At 44.9% G+C, this 18,776-nt stretch overlaps 2 protein-coding genes across 2 annotated transcripts; both read left to right on the top strand.

Moving 5' to 3' along the window:
- The first annotated feature begins 2,484 nt into the window (after positions 1-2,484).
- Positions 2,485-3,762, top strand: LOC124663564 (F-box protein At5g07610-like). The gene is made up of 2 exons (XM_047201256.1): positions 2,485-3,336; positions 3,406-3,762. Exons 1-2 carry the CDS (start codon positions 2,485-2,487, stop codon positions 3,760-3,762), a joined length of 1,209 nt encoding a protein of 402 aa, XP_047057212.1.
- Positions 3,763-8,033: 4,271 nt separating this feature from the next.
- Positions 8,034-9,750, top strand: LOC124684407 (F-box protein At5g07610-like). Its single transcript, XM_047218723.1, has 2 exons — positions 8,034-8,130; positions 8,227-9,750. The coding sequence occupies exons 1-2, from the start codon at positions 8,078-8,080 to the stop codon at positions 9,395-9,397; spliced, it is 1,224 nt and encodes a 407-aa protein (XP_047074679.1). The 5' UTR covers positions 8,034-8,077; the 3' UTR covers positions 9,398-9,750.
- The last annotated feature ends 9,026 nt before the right edge of the window (positions 9,751-18,776 follow it).

Below are 18,776 nucleotides of genomic sequence, written 5' to 3'. Positions count from 1 at the left end.
TGCGTGTGTTCACGTGTATCATCCCTCTGGGGGTACGGCACTGCAGTTTATCTAGTTCGAAATATATCCGCTGCGAAGGTTCTTGTGTTCATCAAGGATTATCTAGCTCAGGTTTGAGGCGTATCGTTCATCGATCCGTTGCTTGCTGGATTCGGCCCTCTTCTCCAGGGTGCATTCATCGCGTTGTTGGGAGGATCTACTATCCCGGGTTCTCGCTATGAAAGATCGGGCAACACCCTAGGAGGATCTGCTGGGATCCCCCTTATCACCGTTAGCCTGGTAAATTGCGCATGTGATAACGTCTCAATGAGTTTGAACAGCCAGTTCTTAGCATTTGGCTCACCGATGGCCATCATGTGTTCCACCATCTCATCATCAGAAAGCGCCCAAACACTGGCCGCCATATTGCATTCAATAAGGGAGTGTCTCCATGAATTAGCTCTGCCACATAATGAACACGAGCTAGATTGTGCCATATTACGATGTTCCAACAGATCAGCTGTGAGTAATGACTGTTGAGATAGTCACCATAGAAAACCCGTATCTTCGAAGGTACTTGCACTTTCCATAAGGAGCACCAGGCTTTAGAGTCAGCCTCTGTGTTAGAAGACCCCGGGTTGCCATCAAAATAATTCTCTCGGTTGATCTTGGTAGCAACCATCATTCTATATGCCGATCTCACATTGTAAGCCCAAAATCCTCCTGCCTTTGCATGCACAGCGGAATGCCCATGATAACCGACGCATCCATTGGCAAGAAAAACTCCCGTATGGCTTCCTCCTTCCAAGTCGCATTTGTTTCATCAATCAACTCGCTGACCAGCTGCGGTGGGTTTTGTTTCAACGAAACAATAGGTCTCATGTTTGTATCCCTCGGAAGCCAATTATGATCCCAAATTTTTGTGGTTCTCCCATCACCAATGCGCCTAATCAGCCCCTGAGTGAGAATATCCCTTCCTTCAATAATTGACCGCCAGATCTTCGAAGGATGTGAGCCAAGTTCAGCCTCTAGAATTGACGAGTTCGGGAGATAGATGGCTTTAAGGAGTCGTGCACTCAAGGAGTTTGGCGTCTGTAAAATTCTACAAGACTGCCGAGCAAGCAAACTTAGGTTGAACAACTCAATGTCGCGGAAGCCTAAACCCCCCCCCCCCAGATGTTTTGGCCTAGTCATTACCTCCCAGGATACCCAATGCACTTTACGCTTCCCTTGCTTGCTTCCCCACCAAAATTATCGGATCAAAGAGTTAATATGACTACATAAGCCACGGGGTAGACGAAAACATGCCATAGAAAACACAGGAATGGCCTGAGCAATGGATTTTACCAGAACCTCCTTGCCACCCACCGACAAAATCTTCTCAATCCACCCCTTTATTTTGTTCCACACCCGCTCCCTTAGAAATTTGAAAGTTCCATTAGCAGAGCTACCAACATCAGTGGGCATGCCTAGGTACCTTTCATTTATCGATTCATTAACAACCTCCAGGATGTTTTTAACCACGCCCCTTGTTGCTTGGGGGCAGCCTTAGTGAAGAAGATCGATGACTTCTCCCAATTTATTCTCTGTCCGGATGCCTGACAGTAAACCTCCAATAAGTTAGACAAATCTTCTGCTCCCTCTCTACTTCCCTTACTTCCCTTAAAGAACAGCAGGCTGTCATCCGCAAACAACAAATGGTTCACCGGTGGTGCCAGTGGATCCACTTTAATTCCTTCGAGATGCGATGACTGAACATTACTTTTTAAAAGGCACGAAAGGCCCTCTGCTGCTAATAAGAAAAGATAGGGTGAGATTAGATCACCTTATCTTATACCTCTTGTCTGTTTAAACTTTAAACTCCTCCAACTTGTTCCCATTGAACACCATTGTTGTGCAAAACCTAACTTAATCATCATTGCTTCCAAATACTCCCACTCTACCCGGTCGTATGCTTTCATCATGTCAAGCTTGAGAGCATAATAAGCATTGTTCTTCGATTTGTTCCTCTTCATAAAATGGAGGCACTCATAAGCTGATATTATGTTGTCAGTTATAAGTCTGCCCGAAACAAACGCCGATTTTATACAGAACATGTCAGGAAGGATTTGCTTTAAACGGTTGGCCAGAACCTTCGAAGCAATTTTATACATAACATTGCATAAATTGATAAGTCAAAACTGTGAAAGCAATGCCAATTTTTTTACCTTCGGAATAAGCACCAGTATGGTGTCATTAATACTCTCCGCTGACTCCTTGCCTTGAACAATGCTTAACCGTCAATTAGATGAACTGGGTATGTTCTAAACCTCTTTATATATCTATCCACGGCCCAACCACTGGGGCCTGGGCGACATTTTAGCCCATTCGCTAATGAAAGCGGAATGCCCCAGAACAGTATAGCCGTAGCTGCAGGTTTCCACTCCCCCATCTTTTCTAAAAAAAAGCACCCTCCATCGCTCGTCCACGGCGCCGCCGCCGCCGCCGTCACTTTCTCCCGCCGCCATGTCCGTCTTCGCGGATAGCCTTCAATCGCCGGAGGAAGGCGGCACTCCATCTCCTGACAGGTGCGCGGAGCATCAACATCAATATCGCATCTTTTCCTCTTCCTCCGATCCCCTGACCTCTCCTCGTTCTCCCCGCAGCGACAACGGGACGGCGGCCGAGCGACTCACAGACGACCTCCTCCTGGAGATCCTCTCGCGCGTCCCCGCCAAGTCGCTCTGCCGCTTCAAATGCGTCTCCAGCCACTGGCTGGGCCTCATCGACCACCCCGACCACCGCAAGAATCTCCCGCAAACCCTGGCCGGGTTCTTCTACACCAGAAGCACCGTCGATGAATGGGTCAGGGGCCTGGAATCGCCGGTCCACTTCGCCAGCGTCTCGGGTAGACGCCGCGAAACCTCTTTCGCCTTCCTGTCCAACCGCCACCCGCGGTTGGATCTACTGCACTGCTGCAACGGCCTCCTCCTCGGCTGCTGGTACGACGCCTCCAACCAAGGCAACGAGTTCGGATACGTCGTCTTCAATCCCGCCAACGAGAAATGGGTTGCTCTACCGAGCTCCGACCACAGCGAGTTTATCAGACCACGTTTGGGCTTCGACCCAGCCTTCTCGCCCCATTTCCACGTGTTTGAGTGGGTGGACGAGCAGGATTTTGAGTGGGAGTCCGACGAGCGGGAAGATCCTGACCTTGCCGGAGTGGCGGTGTACTCGTCTGAAACCGGTGAATGGGCCTATAAGGAGAAGACATGGAACCAACATATCAGGCTCACCGATGATCCAGCAACCGTGTTTCTTAACGGGTATCTGCATTTTCTCGCCGATGACCAAGAGTTATCCGATTGTCTAGCTGTGGTGGACACCACCGGGGAAACCTGGATGAACTTCCCTGTTCCCGGTGGTCTGGAAAGAGCCTTTATTCAGCGGTCACAGGGCCGCTTGAACTATGCCAATTTCCGGAGAGATGAAGATGGTGCTGCCCTTCGGCTAGCAGTTTATGTTCTTGAGAACTATCAAAGCAGAGAATGGATATTAACGCACAGCGTTGAAACTTCATACCTATTTGGAGGGGTAGATGTTCAGCTTGATGTGGACTTTTGTTGGATTGCGATTCATCCGGACTGCAACTTGGTGTTCTTCACCGTGGGGTGTGATAACACATTAGTGTGCTATAACATGGATCGCCGGCAAGTCAAAGTGATCTCCAATCTTGAAGGTGGCAACTGGCGCTATCTGCCATATGTGCCATCGTACGCAGAGTTACAATTGTCGCACCCTTGAAATCGATATGGAAATGCTCTGGGGCCTCTATAAGAAGCAGCCTTTGATGATAGGAGTCGATGTTTCGTGCTATGGAGCAGCGGACTTGGTATGTCTGCTTCAGTTTGGCTATCATTTTCTCTGAATGATATATGTATGTTTTTAAGTTTGGATCAATATAATGATTGTTCATTATGGAGGGAGTTTGGTTGATTTCTCTGTGATTATTTATCCAAAGTTGCACTGAACTTTCTGTTTGTCTGTACTGGCATCTGCATACCAATGGTTCTGAATAATTGCTACCTCCATGTACTCCGTTAATTTCACCTAGTGTTTTCAGCCAAGGTGACAGTTTTGCACGAGACATTGCCAATGATTAATATCTTCTGTTTGTAGTTCTGGACAGCTAAGCATATTATTAACAGAGATTTAGTAAGCAATCACTTGTTACCTAAACGGATAATGTGTGATATTCTGTTAATGATGATATAATGGTTGAATCACATTTTCCGTTACTGCTAATGGTTTGAAAACAAATAATCTTTGCTGCTATCTGATGGTGAAACACTGTGCAATAATACAGCGCATCTTATTGACATATACCTGGTAACTATTGGTTTTTGCTAATGATATAAATTATAATTTGTGTGATCATTCTTTACCGCTCGATATGTGTTTGTTGATGGTGAGACACTTCGGGTGAAACAATGTCACTTTCTTTGATGCTAAATGCTAATTACTTGTTACCAGGAAATTAGTTGCAAATTACTCGTGGCCTATTTGTGTGGGAAACTAAATGCTAATTACTCGTGGCTTGTTCTAGTAGAGCATCAGCAATCAGAAGGTTCTTTCTTTTGTTACGCAACTTCTTTTTGGAGCACATAATTGCTTCTGCAGACAAATGGTAAGAAGTCATGTAGGTAGCAATAAGCAAGGTCGTTCGCTCACCATTTTAGTCTTTCTTCTAGTTATACAATGTCTGTAGTGCTAGACGTACATTCTAGTCCAGTGCAGTTCTTAAACAGCAAGTGTCTGTGTAGCAGTTGTAATCCCGTTTCAGCTTCAAGCCTCCCAAGACAAACTGAACCATCCTTGTTTTTCTGTACGATGGACAAACTGAAATTTATCCTTGGGTTCCTAGCATTCAGGAGCAAGCTTTTTTTTTTGGTGATTTTGTGAGAAAAGAACTAAGAATAAACGTTATGTGGAATTTGGGATCATGAAAACTCGGTAGAGTTTTTTCTGAATGAAGGCGCCATCGATTGATTAGGTAACAGTAGCCAGGTTAGCCCGAATTCTTGTGTGGTCTGTTAACTTTGCAAAGCTACTATGATCATTTAGTGCAAGGCCTGATTAAATACTATCATGCAGCTTAAACTCCTGAAGCAATGCGCCACCTGATTCTCGAATGCCCTTTCACTAGGACTGTCTTTCATGAAGTGCTCGCTTGGCTCAGGATGACAGAAAGAGCACCTAATGGTGAGGACACCCTCATGGACTGGTGGTTGCAGGCCAAACAGCAGGACCCCCAAACTGCTTCGCAAAGGACTCGCCTCTGCCGCGCTACTCACCCCTTGGATGATTTGGAAACATCGAAATGACTGCATATTCCAGGGTAACCAGCCCTCTGTCCACTCCCTGGTCTCCATGATCAAGGATGACGCCAGACTTTGGGCAAGAGCTGGCGCCAAAGGGCTTAGAGTAGTCTTGCCACCCACCTGGGATGTGCACTAAGTTAATTTCAATCTTGTTGTAACCCACCTCTTAGGAGGATTGTAAATCAAACTCTACCTTTTCAATGAAATGAAACGCAAAGGTCCTTTGCGTTTTCTCGAAAAAAAAACTTATGCCTTCTATTTGCAGTTGGACCTGTGTTTGTTGAAACAAATCTTATTGACTGAGACCTAGTAAACCATTGTCTCTCTGCTAATGATATAATGTGTGGCCATTTTCTTTACTGCTAGATATGAGTTTGTTCATGATGGAACACTTTGGATAAGACAATATCACTCTCTTTTGTGCTGAATTCTAATTACCTTTTTAGCGGGAATCTAAATGATATTTTTACTTGTGGTATGTTTTATCAAAATGCTCATTCTTCAGTTAGGCCCTTATTCTGCAACACATAATTGCTTTTAGAATAGTATAATATAATATAATATAATATTGGGTACGAAACCCTGTTTGTTTGCTGGTATTTATTTATGTAGGTAGGTAGGTTAAAATAGTCTGCAGTAAGCAATGAGGTGTACTTTCCATTGTAGTATCGTTTCAAGTTAAAATGCTCCAGTCCAGTGCAGCTTTATTTGATGTTTATAACACTGAAGTAGGAAGTGTCTGTCAAGTGCCTTTTCCTCTGTGGCAGTGACCATTCTTATGTCGAAGAAAATTGTTGATCAGCTGATCCTTGCTGCTAATTAATCCTTCATGTTCTTAATGAGATGAAACCAAATCGGTCTGATCATTTCTGTCAGCTGTAGTTTCCTTTTATCATGCCTGCAGTCTGTCTATTGCCCTGCACTGTCAGAAACCTAATGAAATTGTTTATATTGTTAAAAAAGAAGAATATTGATGGACACGGAGGTGGAAACATGGATGAACTTCCATGTCCCTGGTGGTCTTTCTGATGGTTATATAAAACGGTCATAGGGCCACTTGTATTATGTCAATTTTCAGAGTTCCCACTTGTATTATGTCAATTTTCAGAGTTGAAGATGGTGTTGGCTTCCGACTAGTAGTTTATGTTCTCAAGGAGTATGATAGCAAAGAATGGATACTATGCAGAGTTAGTCATTGCACATTTGACATCATGATGAGACTATTGGTGCCTTTATAAGACATGGATCCACGATAGGAGTCAATTCTTTGTGCTACGGAACAATGGCCTTGTTATATATGCTTGAAGTGGGCTCTCATTTTCTGACTGATGTATGCACGATTCATTATGGATAGAACATAGCTGATTACTCTGTGATTAGTTATCCATGCACTGCACTTTCTGTTGTCTAGAAATGGTTCTGGGCAATTACCCATGTATTCAGTTAAGTTAACTTGTGTTTGAGCACGGTGGCCATTTAGTGTAAGACATGATCAATGATTGTGATGCAACCTAATTTTTTTTAATCTTGTGTTTGCATCTGTGCGAAGATAAACATCCTAATTGACAGCGATGTAGTAAATGATCACTTGCGTGCTTATGATATAATGTGTGAAATTCTGGTAATGATATGAGGTGTGAAAATATTTTCCATTATTGTAAAGGTCTGGCAAGAATTCTGTGCTGCTATCTAATGGTAAAATACTTTGGATAAATAGAATGCCACTTCCTTTTCGTTCATGCTAGTTCCTCATGGCATCTTTTAAATAGGAATCTTGTTAGTAGAACATCAGAAAGTTTTGCTGCTATATAGTGGTAAAATACTTTGGATCAATAATGTTCATTCTTTTGTTGGACAGCTTCTCTAACGCTGTATTTTTTTCATTGGACAAGTATTGTTTTTTTTTTTTAACACGGACAAGTATTGTTTGTTGGGTGCCTATCCATGTATGTAGGTTAAGATAGGCTGAAATAAGCAATCCCGTGCACTTCCTGTTCCAGTGTTGCTTCCAGACATACACTCCCTGGATTTCCCACACTCCAGTCCATTTCAACATTCCAGTGTCATTTCTTAATTTTGATTTTGAAAGTCCGAAAATGCTGAAACAAGTGGCTGTCATGTCTCTATGTAATTAAGATTTAAAAAATAACACAAAAGTGGTCCACAAGACCAGGAAGATGTCTTCTTGGTTTGTGGGTGTTGTTCAGGCAGGTAGCTTAAAAGAGTATGCCGACGCTTGACAGTGCTATTGCTCTGTGTGTAGAAGCAAAGGCTCCTGTTTCAGCTTCAAGCCTCCGAACACCAACTGAAAGTATCACTGTCTTACCTTGTTGCTAGCTCCTGCTCGTGTTCAGGATGTTTTATTGTTTTCAGTTTGCAAGAAAACACTTTATGTGGAGTTACTTCATGTGGAGTTTCTGATCATGAAAACTTTATAGCGTTTTTCCTGCACGATGGCACCGTCGGCTTATAGGAAGCCACCTCCACATTCTTACAGAATTGTTCATCTATTTTTTGAAAAGAAAACTTGAATTTTTTTATACAGAAATGAAATGAAATTATCTTCTTTTCCTAAGTTGTGACTTTTTTTTTGTGTGTGACTGAGGTTCACCCAAAATACCCAGTTCACGGAATTGACGGCCCATTCTCTAGCCCCATAGGTTTCTTTTCACTCCCCTCCCCGGTGCTCGACGCCGCCGTCGGCCGCTTTCTTCCGCCGTCCGCCGCCGTCCGCCGCCATGTCCATCCCCGCAGATCGCTCTGAGGAAGGCCGTACTTCAAATCGAATCAGGTGCGCGGATCAGCACCGGCAGCATCAATCATGGCGACGTTCCTCTCCCTTCTTCACCGATCCCCTGACCTCTCCCCGCCATCTCTGTTTGCGCAGGTCGTCCTCCACTCCTCCCAGCGGCACGGCGGTGGATGGCCTCACCGACGACCTCCTCGTGGAGATCCTCTCGCGCGTCCCGGCCAAGTCGCTCTGCCGCTTCAAGTGTGTCTCCAACAACTGGCTGAGCCTCATCGACCACCCTGACCACCGCAAGAAGCTCCCCCAAGCCCTGGCCGGCTTCCTCCACAGCAGCACCAGCACCGACGAGTGGCGGCTGGAAGCACCTATCGACTTCACCGGTTTCCCAGGGAGACGCTACCCTCCGATCGACACCTCCTGCACCTTCCTGCCCGACAACCGGCGTGTCGATATACTGGACTGCTGCAACGGCCTCCTCCTCTGCCGCTGGTACGACATCTCCTCGGAGGGCGACCAGTTCCATTATGTCGTGTGCAACCCCGCCACGGAGAAGTGGACCGTATTGCCGGGCTCCGGCAAGGCCACCAAGGAGGTGGGCGCCGTGTGCTTGGGCTTCGACCCGGCCATGTCGCCGCATTTCCATGTCTTCGAGTTGGTAACGGACCAGGTGTTCTACTGGGACCCAGACATCGTTGGAGTGGCAGTGTATTCCTCTGAAACGGGGCGGTGGGTTTATAAGGAGAAGAGATGGGATGCGCATATCAGGCTCATCTATCACGAGTTTGCATCTGTCTTTCTTAGCGGCTATCTGCATTTTCAAGCCGACCGCCACGAGCTTTCCCCTGGCCTAGCCGTGGTGGACACAGAGGGGGAGACATGGATGGACTTGGCTATCCCCGATGGTGGTCTGATTGATGGTTTCATTCAGCGGTCACATGACCGCTTGCATTATGCCAATTTTCAGAGATTCAAAGATGGCGCTGGCATTCGGCTAGTGGTTTATGTTCTCGAAAACTATGAAAGCAAACAATGGATACTGAAGCATAGCGTCGAGACTTCCTGCTTATTTGGAGGGATAGAGTATTGCCTGGTTGGAGGGGTAGATTATTCCATGGATGGGGGGTTTGATTGGGTTGCCATTGATCCGGAATGCAACTTGCTATTCTTCACTATTGGGTGGGAGAACAAATTAATGTGCTACAGTATGGATCGTCGCCAAGTCAAAATGATCTCCAAACTTGTAGATGGCAAGCCGCCATATCTGCCATATGTGCCGCTGCATGCAGAGTTGCAGTCACTGCAGAATTGACATTAATATGGGACTGCTGGTGCCTCTGCAAGAATGGATCTTTAATATGAGTCAATTCTCCGTGCTGTTGAACAACAGGCTTGGTGTGTTGTGCCTGCTTGAATTGAGCTCTTGGTTTCTCTGACTGATGTATGCAAGCTTTTGAGTTTGGAGAATGGTGGTTCTCCATTATGTAAGTAACTTGGCTGATTTTGCTGTGATTAGTTAGTCTAAATTTACTTTCTGTTGTCTCTACTGGTACAATATGCTATGATCATTTTGTAAAATATTTGCATCGTGTAGTGTTTGTGCAAAGGCACTATGATCATTTTGTAAAATATACGATTACCATGCAGCTTAAACTTATATCTTCTGTTTCGTGGCCGTTGAAAGCATGAACATCTTATTGGCAATGATTTAGGAAATGATCACCTGTCTGCTAATGAAATGACGTGTGAAGTTCAGCTAATGGTATAAATATGCAAAATCATTTATCTTTGCTTCTGATGGTTTGAAAAAAAAGTTGTGCTGCTTTGGATGAAAAAGTTGGGCTGCTTTGGTTGAAATATGATGGTGAAACACTTCGGGTGAATAATATATGCCACTTCCTCTGATGCTAACTACTCGTTTCATGTTAGCAGAACATCAACAAGCTGTGTTTGGATCATAATTATCACTATGTCAGGATTTATTTTGTTTTTGGATGATTTTTAGACAAATAAGAAATGCTGTTCACTTTCCTTGAAAGTCTTGCATCTAGTTATACTGTAATGTGGCAGCTTTGCAGCATCATTTCTGAATTCCGATTCTTGACGTCTTATAACACTAGAAATTTCCGAATTTCTGCTTTGCAGCAGGGTCTACGGTTTAAGCTTACTGTACCCTCGTTGTTAGCTCACCTCTGGTTACCGGGTGCGGCACTCGTGTTCAGGAAAGAGATCCATATTTTTGCTGCTTTGGATGGAATTTGCTGTATGTGAAGTTTTTGACCACAAAAACCTAGAAGTGACAGTTAATTAGGTAAATGTTAGCTAGGCAAGCATACATTCTTGTGTGTCCTGCTAACCCTTTGCCATACGGCCAGTTAGCATTTGAGTTAGCTGCCTTTTCCTATGGCAGTTCCATGCTTAAGTGGAGGCATATTATCCATAGATATGGTATGTGCTGCTAAATATTTTCTTTGATTAAGTTAAATGAACAACGCGCCATTAAGTAGAGCCTCTTGTTTTCTATGTCTGATGTATGCATGCTTTTTTAAGTTTAGAGCAATGGTGGTTGTTCATTATGGAGTCAACTAACTTTCTGTTGTCTGTACTGGTTTTTGCAAACCAATGGTTCTGGTACTTTTGTGTATTTGGATTGGTTAGTGTTTATTCAAGTTACTATGATCATTTTATAAAATATACGATCAGTGATTAGCATGCAGCTCAAACTTAGATTTTCTGATTACAGCTGTGGAAAGCATTAACATCTTGGCAGTGATTTAGGAAACGATCACTTGTCTGCTAATGATATAATATGTGAACTTCAGCTAATGATATAAATATGCAAAATCATTTCTCTTTTCTTCTGATGTTTAAAAAAAAGCTCTATGTGCTCTATCTGATGGTAAAACACTTTGGCTGAATGCAAAGCCACTTCCTCTGATGCTAACTACTTGTGGAATGTTCGCAGAACATCAACAAGCTATGCTTGGATCATAATGTTCAGTAGTATGTAATTTTTTGTTTTCCGAGGCAAAAGTGAACCATTGCCGTGTGGTTTCTGTTTTAGAAGCAAAAGCTTCTAGTTATACAATTATACTACTGCAATGTTCCGCATACACTCCATCTCAATGCAAGTTGTGAAGCTTTGCAGCATGAATTCTGAATTTTGATTTTGGGCGTCGTCATACACTGAAAGTCTGAAACAACAAACGGCTGTCATAGCATGGCTCACGGTTTCAGCTCCAAAGTTACCCAAAAACTGAAACTATTGTGTTCCCCTTATCAGTTTCAAGGATGCTGATGCTGGCGTTCGTAGATCTATGATCGATGCATTCGTGGCCTTGTTAGGCCCTATACACATTGGTTACCCAAAAGCATAACTCTGAATTCTTGATTGCAAGCGCACCGTAAGTGTTATGTTCGTTGCATAGACATCTGTAGTTTCGTACACTTGAAATTTGTGGGGATTTGACAATGTGCCACACTTTAACCCATGCAGTTAGAATACCGCCAGAGGTTCCTGTAGCTTCCACATGCTCAATCTTACCGAGAAAGGAAGCAAGCTTGAAGGAAGAAATACATCTCAGCTTTGTTTCTTGGAGGAAAATGATTTCCAACTCATGTGGGAGAGGGTGTCATGGACCAGTTCACATTTTTGTGTCATCATCCATGCCCCTTGGATTCCAAGAAGATAAATTGAAATGCTTAAACCCATTCGGCATGGCAAACTAAGGCATATGACAGATGTTTCGAAAAAGAAGAAGCATACAACAGACTAGATGACACGCGCGCTTCGCTGCGCCGGCTGCTAGTCGTTTTCACATCCTTTGTTTTAGGTGGCATTTCCGTCATCCGTGTGAGTTTCGAGCATAGTGGCGAGGTGCACGTGCTAGTCCTGCCTGTATTCTTAAGGCCTTAACCAAAAACAGTAAGGAATAAGTAAACTTAATTCGTGCGTGAAGTTTAACCATCTTAGTGTTGGTATATTATACTGCATCGTAGAGTCCATGTGGCCTTAGATGAGTCCGTTGTGCATATATACGAATTTGGATAAGATTGGTGAAAAGGGGCGGTGATTATGAATGCATGGAGGCCACGCGCCCAGCTGGTAGACAATGTGTCCACGTTCTTTCGATCCAGCTGGTGGCGGCCATGCATGCGTGCCTGGTGGTGTGCTCTTCTCACGACGTACACGAACGTGGCGAGCCGCACATCAGATACATTGTCTTTTAGTTTTAGACCTGGCAGAGCAGCTGTTCTTTGCATATAAGAATACCTTCACTGGTTCGTTAGGTATCACGAACACCCACGCTCTATCATTGTTAACATTCATAGCAGAATCTAGACAGTGCGAGCATACAAGCTGAAGCAGCGCTTTACCGATGGAGCTTGCCGGCATGGACGCGCCAGCAAACGGTAGAGGTGATCTGTCCGAACTCTGCTAGTAGTATATTCGTTGTTACAAAATACCTTCCTTGTTCCCCTTCGTTTTTCAAACAGGCCAACACCAGGCCGTCCTGATTTCTCTCCGAACTGGAAAGAATAGGCGGCAGCACGCCTGTATACCAGACGGAGAGGGCTCATCACGGCTTCGCCTGTAGAGAGTGGATCGGCCAAGCACACCGCCAGATGAGATTGATGCGCAGATCATGGACAACATGGTTGCTCGGGAATACTATGGTTCCCATGAGGCCAGGCAACTAAGACACTGTTGCGTCCTCACCAGCTGGTTTGGAGACCGACAGATTGCTGCACAGCCTTCAATCGCGGTACCTTCCTTCCTGCCTCCTCAGCACCAGCTTTCTCGCCGCCTCGAATAGCAGCCTATTGGCGCTACCTTCCCTTAGAAACCATCACCCCAGTACCAAGTACTCCCTCCAAAAGTTCCCATTTTAACTAAAACAGAATGGTGCTTGCCCATGTATGTTTCACGTGATGACCGGCGTCGATTAAATAGGAACTGAGGTAGTAGAAGCAGCAAAATCAGATAGAGTGGTCACCTTTTCTCAGAATGGCTATCCAAAAGTAGTTCATCATCAGCAACGCCCAGATCATCAGTCTGATCGATGTCGACCGACGACTTCTCGCCTGGTGTTTCCTGGAACAAAAAAAGGTCTCAGCTGATACACTTGGTAAGGCAGAATGACAGGACATCAAACATATGCGCACAGACAAAGGCAGGCGTAGGCAGCGGAGTGTGCAAGCCTGCATCATCAGATGAAAGAGCAAGCACTGCCTCAACCTCAGTATCTCCAGATCCTTCAAGATCAGTTAGGGACACATGCAGAAAAAGCTAAACTTAAAATAACTGAAATAGCAAGAGAGAGGCCGCACCAACACTGTCAGTCTCCTCGACAGCGGAGCTCTCACCAGAGACAGCCAGCCACTCAGGTGCTTTACCAGTGACTATAAGCGAAGCATCATGGCCAACAAAGACAAAACTACCTTCAGGGCAGAACCTAACGGTCTGGAAGGGATTATCCTCACCACGAAACGAATACCGGGACACCCTGACATCAACAATGTAGCTTCTGCCCATCAACGTAGCTAGTTCTGCAGGGGCGCAGCAGAAAAGAGGATGCAATTCTTGGCAACCAGGATGGAAACAGGCTTGCCAACCGAACCCCACCCCACATCACCAGAAAAAAACCATCTCCACAGATGCCCCGTCTCCAAACACTACCACAGAGATGCAAAACCTGGAAAACAACAATAGAAGAAATGGTTTTAGCCGGAATACCATGCCAAAAGAAAAGACAGACAATGCATCTGTTGCAGTCCACACTAACCTAGGGCTCGCACTCTTGCAGCGACACTTTTCGTTGCTACGCCTATAGACGGGTCCTTCCTGAACTGACTTGCAGTTACATCCGCTGCAAAACCAAATCCACCATCCTGGTTAGGCTGGAGACCCATCAATCACAATCTTGCTCCTAAATCTCTTACCCTGCAAAACCAAATTAGCATTAGCATCCACAATGAACACGGCGAGCAAACAGGACCAAGCAATGTGCATACCGCGGCAACATGTCGATTCATTTGAAACAGCTCTGGCTCAGTGGAGACCAGAATCTCACTCAACTCAAACCGCTGACCCATTTCCATAATAAGCTCCACTTGGTGACCAGATCATAGCAACTTGCATATGCCAAACCGAGGACAGAGAATCAGTAAGCCTAAGTGTGCATGGCAGTTATAGCTACTAATCCATCAACACTAAATGCCAGCCTTCTCATGCATAGTAAATATCTGGCGAAATAAAGGTATATTTCTTGCTAGTTACATATTCCTTTCCTAAGCAAGCCTACAAATCTAAATCAGAATCCTCGTATGCCGAAGAGCTTTGCTACAGAATGCTACGAAACAAAATGGAACATAGGTTCATTTCTTACATAACAGTAAAAGTATGGACATCTTTTATAATAATTAGCCTTTTTTTCAAAACCCATCAATTAATTTGGTTCCTACAAAATCAGACATAACGGAATGGTGAGATAACTATCTGAAGATTGAACAGAAATATGACAACCACACTGAGAAGATTAAGTTCAGTGGCTTCACAAGCAAATGCCATATGCCATAAAACGGAATCCTTTTTCTTTTGTATCCATCAATACACTTGAGATGTTGAGCACACACTACCCCTGATCCAGGAACTCATCAACGAAGGATACTACAATTTTCGGTTAAATTAAGCGAAAATACTATTTAAGTTATGATTCCAAAACCAGACCTCTACGGAAGCTTTCCCTGATTAACATGTAATTCTGCAATTCACATGCTACTTCATAAATAAACAGTGTAGATTTCACAGATTTAAGTGTATATGATGTGACTACACGTTCAGTTACAAAAATGCATCGATCTAGATATCTAGTACACCTGTGTGGATCCAATGTTATAACCTGTATGGATCCTAGAGAATAATTATCACATTTTCAAGATCAAATATGCTAGAAAATAAGGTGGGAAGTTGCACTGAAGCAAAATTTAGTTACATTAATTGAAATGGATCTCGACCCAGAGAAGGGCATAACTTAGCTAAGGAAGCATCAAAAATTGATGGACTGAGTTGTTAGTTTAACAGGATGTGCATCCCTCTTGTTTACTATCTACAATGCAATTAATGTGTCTATTTATCAATGAAATCTTACGATGAGGCTAAGGGGTTATGTGATAAAACATGAGCTGAGACGTAATTAAGCCACACAGGGTTAGCTAGTTATTTTTGTCTCCTTGCATGATTTGATTTGGACCAGCAGCAACGACTCCTTGTTAAACCAGTATCAGAATTCTGCTGCATGGCTTGGTCATTGATAAAGATACTGTAGGCTCAGCGCTGTTGCAGTTCAGGAGCTGCAAGATGAAGAGCAGTATGCTGACCACGCTGGCCATAATCAAGCGACAGAGGGCTGTGTGTGCAGATAAGTAAATGATAATTCAAGTGCATAATTTAAAAGTATTATCGACATTTGACAAAGTGATCGGATGAATTGTGGACCTCTGAAACACTCCCGACTTTATGTCACATAAACATACTACACACTTTTCATTGGTCTATGCCCCACTGAAACATTTTATGTCTTCACTAATCATAAGAAGCAAAGCATGCAACCCATGTTGCAGGAATAGGATCAACCAAACTAAAAAAAAAACTGTAGCATATGCATCAAGCAAGAAGAATAAACTTTCATACCATAAAAAGCTAAGAATATGTGCGTGAGCCATTCTTAGCCTGAATATGTATACTTTGGAGTGTTTCCGTTACCTTCCCCCTGATAATGCCACACGAGCATGAAAAAAGCAACGCAAGCACCGGCAATCAGACCAGTACCACTCGCTACTTCTTACAGATATCCCCGAGGCGGCACGAGCAAGCAGCTGCTAGGAAAGAGTAAGCAACATAAAATATCAATCTTGTTAGAGTTGCACACATGGCTCTTGAATAAATCAATCATGTTGGAGTTTTATTGACTCATGATTCATGTTACAGCATATTAGTATATGGCCCTGCTGTCAATTACAAATTAGTACTGCTTGGTATGTCCTCTTGCTAGTGATGTCCAGATTCACCGTTAACCCATGTCATCATCAACAAATATGTGAGAAATAAGTTTTTCATGAGTTTAAAGCACCTTAGTATTTCATATGGAGCTGGAAATGTCTAAATCAGGAAATTATTTTTATCTATGGTTTCCTGCAGTATTGGTTTTGGTTTTCGATTGCCAAATCTCTACAAAGTGCAGCCATCATACAGTAGAAAATTTATTGAATCCTACGAAACAAAATACTCTAAAGCAATTATCTTTGCCAAAAGAATACCAATATGAAGAATCAGAAGAATAAAAAGAAAAGAGCTACTACCTTATGTTACACAACTAATCTGAGAGCTTAGCCTTCTCCCGAAGCATCTAGCCTGGCTGCCATGGCTAGCACCAAACGGGGAAAAGTGACCACTCAGGACCTAGATCCGCGGCGCAGCCGGCCCCGCACTCCGGCGCAGTTCAGGGATCTAGGGAGGGGGGCCGGAGGCAGTGAGCAGGGCAGGACGGGACCGGGCGTCTTCTGTCCCTCGCGGGAGCCTGGACATGGAGGAGACAGGAGAGGATCTGGGTTCCGTTCGTGAGCGAGGACAGGGGCGATTGGTGGGCTAGGAAGCACTGCGCCCCCATGGACCTCCGGCCCTGCAGTCGTCCATAACGACTTGGCCTAGTCCAATCGCAGATGTTGAGTGGTAGTAGCCCGGCCCCGGAGCCCGCTCCTCCGTCCGTGTGTACTGCGTCCCCATCGACCTTCGCCGTGCAGGCGCGACGCCTCAAGCTACCCTGCTCGCCGGAGAAGGAGACCGAGGCGTTGCCTCCCCTGTAAATGGAGAGATAGGATCGATTACGCGAGCGGTTTTTCTAGGTGGGACGATGGGCGGACGAACCCGTCTCTTCCAACCTTTTTCAGAGGACGATCTCCCTCGAGATCAGAGGGACGGGATGACGACCTCGACGGCGCCGCCCTTTCCGGTCACTGCGCCCACCGTCCCCAGCTCCCCACCACTGACTACGCACCGCCGCCACCCTCGCCATGTACTGCCTCTGTGCCTGTGCAGGCGGCCGCCCTACGGATCCGACGACTGGGCGGTGATCTCGGGTCGGCAGCCAGAAACCCTAGGGAGAAAGAAGAGACAAATGGAGTGCGGAGCTGGGTTTGGGGAGCGGATGCCAGTGCCACACTGCGATGGCCCACCTCCGGAACAGGGCACACGTTGAGCAGCGGTGCATCACCGTCAAAGAAAGTAGCGGGAGACACGTATTACTGCAGGCCCACACGATGATGTAAATATTAGCAGCGCATCGGTGGGGCGCTGAGAAGCCAGCGATCTCAACAGCTTTACTTGTTTTAAGGAATGCATACACAACTGACCCCAAACTGATAGGGACCAAACTGACTGACTTGATACAACAGACTACCAACTGCAGATTAACAACAATCTTCTTGCCCTTAACTGCTACCCAATTGCAACACTGAAACTGAAACTGAAACTGACTGACAACCTCATCATGAACTAAAGAGACATAGACAATCTGCTAAGGGCAAGATGCACTCACTCGCCATCGCCTTCCCAAGGTACAGGAGGTTGCCAACCTGCAGTGGCTGACTGGCTGCTGGGTAGCGTCCACCTCCGGCTGTGCTCCTTTGCCGACAACATGATCTGTCTGATCTGTCTATCAGATAGTCCATCAACCACCCTCGCCTTCCTCTGCACTTCCTTGTCGATGACCTAGACGTACTTGCCATAGAAACTTGATGGGCGTGTCATGGCTTCTTTGAGAATTCTAGTTTCTTTGTTTTGAACAATCCAATAAAAAGGAAGTTTAAATTTTGGTAAGCGTTCACTTTCACTAACGGACTTGATTCTCCCCTGACCATTAAGGATTCTAATGATGCACGCCAAAAGCATGAGATGGCCATTTGATCCCAACTATTCACATACATAGGTTGTTGTTCAACATTCAATTATTACATCACAATCTCTGAAACGGAGATGGAGAAGAAGACCAACACGGCATTAAATTATTCAAAACAATAGGCATCGGTGATAGCAAATGTTGTGAAAAGTAGCTATAAGGATGAATTCTTGGGAAGATCTCTGATTATCTGCAGGCAGGCAGCTATAACTTGTTGCTGTACCAGAAGACGCCCTTGTGATCCTCCATGGGCTCAATGAAGACGCACTCCTTGGCCTGGCACCAGATGGCCTTGGCGGTGGGCGTGGCGTCGCGCTTAGGATCAACCGGATCGCCTTGGTGGCCTCCATGGCAGGTAGTGCGGGGCGTGCGTGTTGGCAACATTGTGGAGGACACAAACCATCGATTCTAATCGACCATTCTTGAGCGCGTGGTGTAGATCCCAAGATCTATGAATGATCAGGCGGTGCTGACCGGTACGCCTCCCAAATATTATCCCTATGAATCTATGATGTAGTGTTGCACTGGATTTGAGAACACGCGAAGGATGATTCCGGCAGATGCTATTTCCATGAAACCCTACAAAGACCCATGTGACATCTAGGTGACCTCAAATCATCGCCAGGTCAACTCCAACTGCACACCAAGCACCACTAACGTATTTAGGACCGTATGCACCATGTATATAGCTGATAAATCAGTTTGCAAATTTATGGACCAAGTGATCCAACTAAA

The sequence above is a fragment of the Lolium rigidum genome, chromosome 1, assembly GCF_022539505.1.
Source record: "Lolium rigidum isolate FL_2022 chromosome 1, APGP_CSIRO_Lrig_0.1, whole genome shotgun sequence".
NCBI lineage: Eukaryota > Viridiplantae > Streptophyta > Magnoliopsida > Poales > Poaceae > Lolium > Lolium rigidum.
Note: the sequence above shows the minus strand (reverse complement) of the source record. Positions and strands in the feature narration are given on the sequence as shown.